General features: G+C 38.7%; 1 protein-coding gene across 1 annotated transcript; it reads left to right on the top strand.

Annotated features, from left to right (window-relative positions):
- Positions 1-4,241: 4,241 nt before the first annotated feature.
- LOC133824669 (uncharacterized) lies at positions 4,242-4,568 on the top strand. Its single transcript, XM_062257631.1, has one exon. The coding sequence runs from the start codon at positions 4,242-4,244 to the stop codon at positions 4,566-4,568; it is 327 nt and encodes a 108-aa protein (XP_062113615.1).
- The last annotated feature ends 1,510 nt before the right edge of the window (positions 4,569-6,078 follow it).

The raw sequence follows: 6,078 nt of genomic DNA, 5'->3' as shown, positions 1-6,078 counted from the left end.
ACAACATAATAAATCAATTATGGCCCTCCCAGCCTCCTAATCAAGGTCCTAACCCTTATTAGGAAATTCGGGGCATTACAACTATCCCCTCCTTATAGAAATTTCGTCCTCAAAATTTATCTATGCAGCCCGGATAAGAATTCCACACAATTGACTCCAATTTCCCAGGTCGTTCTCTCAACCTCACTATTCTTGCAAGGTACACTTTATTCAACAAAACCTTATTACTTCTGTTATAGTCTGAACTGGCTATTCCTTATCGGAATACTTAACCTTGACCTTCAGATTCTTATAACTCAACTCATAAGTTCTTTTAACCCATGCCCCCTGCATGGAAGTACATAACACACTGCGTTCAACTGACAGTGCCAAAGATAAGGCTGATCCAAAGTCAACCTAACCAGTCCTATCCAAGATTCAAATGCCGAGATAATCTAAGGCTTAGCTTGCCCTAAATTCCTCACCCCTTTCCATGGTGATACTTTAAGGAAAATACATTCTTCTAATCATAATTTCACATTCCTACTTTTCAATTCAGTAAAACTTCTCCATTTATTCTGAGTAGTGAGCATCCAAGCTCCAACCTCTAGCAATCTCATTAGTCCCCTAAACCACCTCAGGATCCAGATATATATAACTCATTCATCTTATAAGATGTTCTTCCAATAATAATTGGATAACCCTCTCTCTCTGATTTAACATCAGTCTGAGAGTAATAAACTGCACTGAATTCCATCTATATACTCATTGCCTTCTTAACCCTTCCAAAACCTGGAAGTCGCACTAGAGTCTTCATCTAATAAGATAGACCTTGAGTTCTCAAGAAGGCGCTCTATTCCTTTCTCACACAAGGATCTGAATACCAATCAGTTGCATTACTTATCCTTTCTGACAGAAGTGAACTCACTTCAACTACTGGTCCATAATGACCCAATGCCAACTCATACTGACCCACTATCCTGGGCAGCTCCACCGCGAAACCCATCACGGTGCTTTCCTTATTTCCATTACAAAATACTCAAAGGCTACGATGGCCTCACCAACTCCCGACACTCTGATCCGACCTGCTAACAGGCTAAGTACCTTACCACGCATCCATTACATCCCTCTCCTTCTCAGACCATCACTACAAAGCTTTCATATCTTGTTACATTTCCAGGATGCCTGAATGAAGAGAATAGGAGAATAACACAAGATTCATCCAGAATCTCCCATTTAATCTTAGTGACCATCGGATCCCAAATCCGAACTCCATACCTCAACAAATTCATGTCTAACACTGTATAACCCTTAGCTAATCCAGCTAAGACATTCTCCTCAATCTTTTCTATCTGCGGTTAACTTAATCTTCTTTCCTTTTGATCTTCCCTGAGATAATAATCTCAAACATAAATCTGGCCACCTGGCCCACCAGAAACTTCACTCTAGTTCTGGTCAGATTCTTTAATCAATACATTGCATCGGCAATCACTTTCCTCTGTTACTGAGATGTCACAACAACCTCAAAACTAATTCTGATCTATAAGAAGACTCAGAATCAATTCCCAAGGAACCTGAAATATCTTTACCACCCAAGGACACTCTTGCCCCTAAGGTGTTCTTTAACCTTGGCAAATCTCTGCAGAGAAAATACCACTATAACATCGTCCAAGATGATCACAATTCCCATTCAAATAAACCTTTGAATGCTCTATTCTTCTGATTCACAAACACTTAGCATTAAGAAATTCTCCTCAAAACATAACTCAGCACTCCCAATGCCCTTATCTAAACAAACAATCCTTTCCCTGATCTCTAACTGGTACTAACCAGATCCAAGATTTACCTTAGAGAATTCCATCTTACTCAATAACTGAACCTTTAATTCTTACAACTCCGTTTGAGCTATTCAAAACAGTGCCCTAAACCTGAATCCATTCCTAGCACCAATTAGTTTACCATTCTATCTCTACATATAGAGGAGACCCTGGCAAATCCCTTGGAAACCTGTCCAAAGCTCACAGACTAATCTAGCCTGCCCTGACTCCACTGGCAAAAACTAAGTGGGGGATGACAGTGATCAAGAATGAAGCCAATTGATTGATTCCGACAAGAACAGTGACGAGGTGGAGAGTTTGTATTGATTACCGGAAGTTGAACAAGGCAACTAGAAATGATCATTTTCCACTTCCATTTATCGATTAGATGCTTGATCGTTTAGCTAGCTATACACATTACTACTTCTTAGACGGTTATTCAGGCTATAATCAAATAGCGATCGCTCCTGAAGATCAAGAAAAGACAACTTTCACATGTCCTTACGAACCCTTTTGCTTACAGGAGGATGCCTTTTGGACTTTGTAATGCACCTGCTACTTTTTAGGGGTTTATGATGGCCATTTTCTCAGATATGGTAGAAGAGATCGTGGAGGTATTTATGGATGAATTTTCTTTTTTTGGGTCATCATTTGACCATTGCTTGCACAACTTGGCATTGGCCCTTTGTAGATATGAAGAGAAGAACCTTGTGCTAAATTGGTAGAAATGTCACTTCATGGTTCAAGAAGGAATTGTGTTGGGGCATCGAGTTTCAAAGGAAGGTCTTGAAGTAGATCGAGCCAAGATAGCCATTATTGAGAAGCTTCCTCCACCGGTGAATGTCAAGGGGATAAGAAGTTTTTTGCGGCATGTAGGTTTTTACAGAAGGTTTATCAAAGACTTCTCGAAAATCAGATAGCCACTATGCAATCTCCTAGAAAAAGATATTGATTTTGTTTTTGACGAAGAGTGTAGGAAGGCATTTGAGTTGATAAAAGAGAAGTTGGTGTCAGCCCCTATTATGATTGTACCAGATTGGAGTCAAGCATTCAAGATTATGTGTGATGCTAGTGATTATGCAGTGGGGGCTGTCTTGGGGCAACGAAGAGAGAAGACTTTCCGAGCAATTTATTACGCGAGCAAGACTCTTAATGATGCTCAGCAAAATTACTCAACCACTGAAAAAGAACTATTAGCGGTGGTGTTTGCATGCGATAAATTTAGACCATATCTCTTGTGTTCCAAAGTTATTATATACACAGACCATGCAGCACTTCGTTATTTGTTTGCAAAGAAGGAGGCCAAGCCAAGGTTGATACATTGGGTATTGTTACTTCAAGAGTTCGACATTGAGATTGTGGATAAGAAGGGGAAAGAACTTTGTGACAGATCATTTATCATGATCAGAGAATAAAGAAGTTGAATGTAAAGATTCGATCAAAGAATTATTTCCGGATGAGTTACTGCTGGCTGTATCAAAAGAACTTCCATGGTATGCCAACATCATGAATTACATTGTTAGTGGCAAGCTTCCTCCTGATTTTAATGCACATCAAAAGAGGAAATTGCTTCATGACTCTAAATACTCTTTCTTTGATGATCCATACTTGTTCAAAATGAGTACGGATCGAATGATTCATCATTGTGTACCAATGGAAAAGACTCAATCAATAGTAGAGTAGTGTCACTCGGCACCTTACGGTGGGCATTTCGGGCCATCACGTACAGCAGCAAAAGTTTTGCAATCGGGTTTTTATTGGCCTTCAATTTTTAAAGATTGCTACACTTTTGTCAAGACTTGTGATAGATGTCAACAAATTGGAAATATCTCGCAAAGAAACGAGATGCCCATGAATGTGATTTTAGAGGTGGAACTGTTCGATGTGTGGGGCATTGACTTCATGGGGCCCTTTCCACCATCTTTCGGGAACTTGTTTATCTTGCTCGCTGTTGATTATGACTCAAAGTGGGTCGAAGCGATAGCCACTACTACAAATGATTCCAAGGTGGTTTCTTCTTTTCTGCAGAAATTTATATTTAATCATTTTGGAACTCCAAGAGCAATAATAAGTGATGAAGGAACACATTTCTGCAACAAAGTTATTAAACCACTCTTGATGAAGTACGGTGTTCGACATAAGGTGGCTTTGTCCTATCACCCCAAGTCTAATGGCCAAGTTATGGTATCAAACCGAGAGATCAAGTCCATCTAGGAGAAAACAGTGAATTTAAATAGAAAGGATTGGTCTCAAAAGCTTGATGACTCTTTATGGACTTACAGGACAACGTACAAAACTCCTCTCGGTATGTCTCCCTATTGACTAGTATTTGGAAAAGCTTGTCACTTACCAGTAGAATTGGAGCACAAGGCCTATTGGGCGATCAAGAAGCTGAATTTTGATTACCAAGCAGCGGGTGAGAAGAGGTTATTGTAGCTGAATGAAATGGAGGAGTTTCAGAATGATGCATATGAAAATGCTCGTATTTACAAGGAGAGGACCAAGAAATATCATGATCAAATGATATTAAAGCGAGAGTTTGTGCTGGGACAGCAAGTTTTACTTTTCAATTCTCGTTTGAGGTTATTTCCCAGTAAGCTAAAGTCACGATGGTCTGGTCCGTTTGTTATCGCCAAAGTTTCTCCTTTTGGTTCTATGGAATTAAAAAATAATGATGGTTCATTTTTTCAAGTGAATGGACAAAGGTTGAAACATTATTTTGGTGAAATTAATAAGATGGTGGAGACGATGTATCTCCAAGACAGAAAATGAAGCTTCATCAATGTCTAGCTAAAGACGATAAATTAAGCACTTAATGGGAGGCAACCCATTGTTTTAGAATTTTTATTTAGATTATTAATTGTGTTTTATTTATTATTTTTATTTATTTATTTTAGAAGACTTTATTTATTTTGTAAAATATTAAGTTTATTATGAACTGTGGAAATCGTTAAAAAATAAATAAATAAATAGGTTCCAGGGGCTGCAGCGCCACTTTGATGGCGCTGCAGCGCAATTCTTGAAGGCATTAGAGATGCAGGGCCATACCCTTCCAGAGAGGGTGCTATTCAAAGGTAACAGGCGCTGCAGCGCCAGATCTCGGCGCTGTAGCGCAATTTCACGAAAAATAAAAGGAAAAAGACCTGGAGCATCAGGCCACCAGGCGCTGCAGCGTTACTTCGAACAGAAAAAAAAAGAGGGGTTTTTACCCTTATTTGTTTCCTCCTCTCTAAAACACCATCACCTTCCTCATTTCTCCTCTATTTCGAAAATCAACATCCCACACCCATAACTCAACTTTCTTTCATTATTACTCAATTTCAAATCACCAAATTCTTCTCTTCTCATCACCATTCCTAATCTCTCATCCCTTTTTTTTTTTTTTTCATTTTTACTTACCCTAATCCTAAATATCACCTCCAACTTCCACTTTGTACAAGTTTTCACTCACTTCTCAAGGGGTCGAATTTTATGAAGATAGTGGTTCATTGAAGATCAAAAGACACTCACATTCATCAAGTAAGCCATTTAATCATCTCTTTGGTGCACTTAAGTTCTTGAATATATATGTAATGTAAGAGGAAATTTTGTTTTATGATTTTGATGAGTGTTGTGAGTTTCCTTGTTGGAAATGATGATTATTGGATGATTTTTGAAGTGTTATTGTGATTTTGGGGGATTATGATTGAGAGAAAAGTGGAAGAGAAGAGTGAGAATATTTTTTGCCCACCAAGTGTTTTAGAAATTTCCTAAGTGACTATTCTTGGTGATTTTTGCTTAATTGTAATGAGGAAGAAGTGGTGAATTAAGTTTGGTGGTATTGTTTAGTTGTTAGGGGGTTAATACGTGATTAATTGGGAAGTGAGGTATTGTTTGGTTGTTTGGAGGGTTGTTCCAAGTCACCATGGGACCTAAGAAAAATAGTTCAAGACCATCATCTTCAAGACCCTCATCCTCTAGGGCACCACCATTTGATGCCACCAAATTTGTAAGTAAGGAGGCGGAAGAGCGATATATTTCTCTTGTGGGGAAATCGGTGCTCAAGGAAAGAGGTATAGAATACGCTCCTCAACCTAGTTCGTGTGTTATCTTTGAGCCAATATAGAAAGTAAGCAGTGGGTAACTGTTGTGAAGCAACCTGATACAAGAATGAATATCTCTTGGGTGTATGAATTTTATGCTAATTTTCCGGAGTTGAATGAGAATGGTGAATGTTTTGTGAGAGGAAAATGGCTACCTGTGGGGAGTTATAAGGCAGTCGATGATTTTTTAAATACTAAGA

The sequence above is a fragment of the Humulus lupulus genome, chromosome 3 (assembly GCF_963169125.1).
Source record: "Humulus lupulus chromosome 3, drHumLupu1.1, whole genome shotgun sequence".
NCBI lineage: Eukaryota > Viridiplantae > Streptophyta > Magnoliopsida > Rosales > Cannabaceae > Humulus > Humulus lupulus.
Note: the sequence above shows the minus strand (reverse complement) of the source record. Positions and strands in the feature narration are given on the sequence as shown.

What these genes read in the sequence shown, in the direction of transcription:
- LOC133824669 (XM_062257631.1), top strand. Translation starts at nt 4,242, where the DNA reads ATGGAGGAGTTTCAGAATGATGCATATGAAAATGCTCGTATTTACAAG.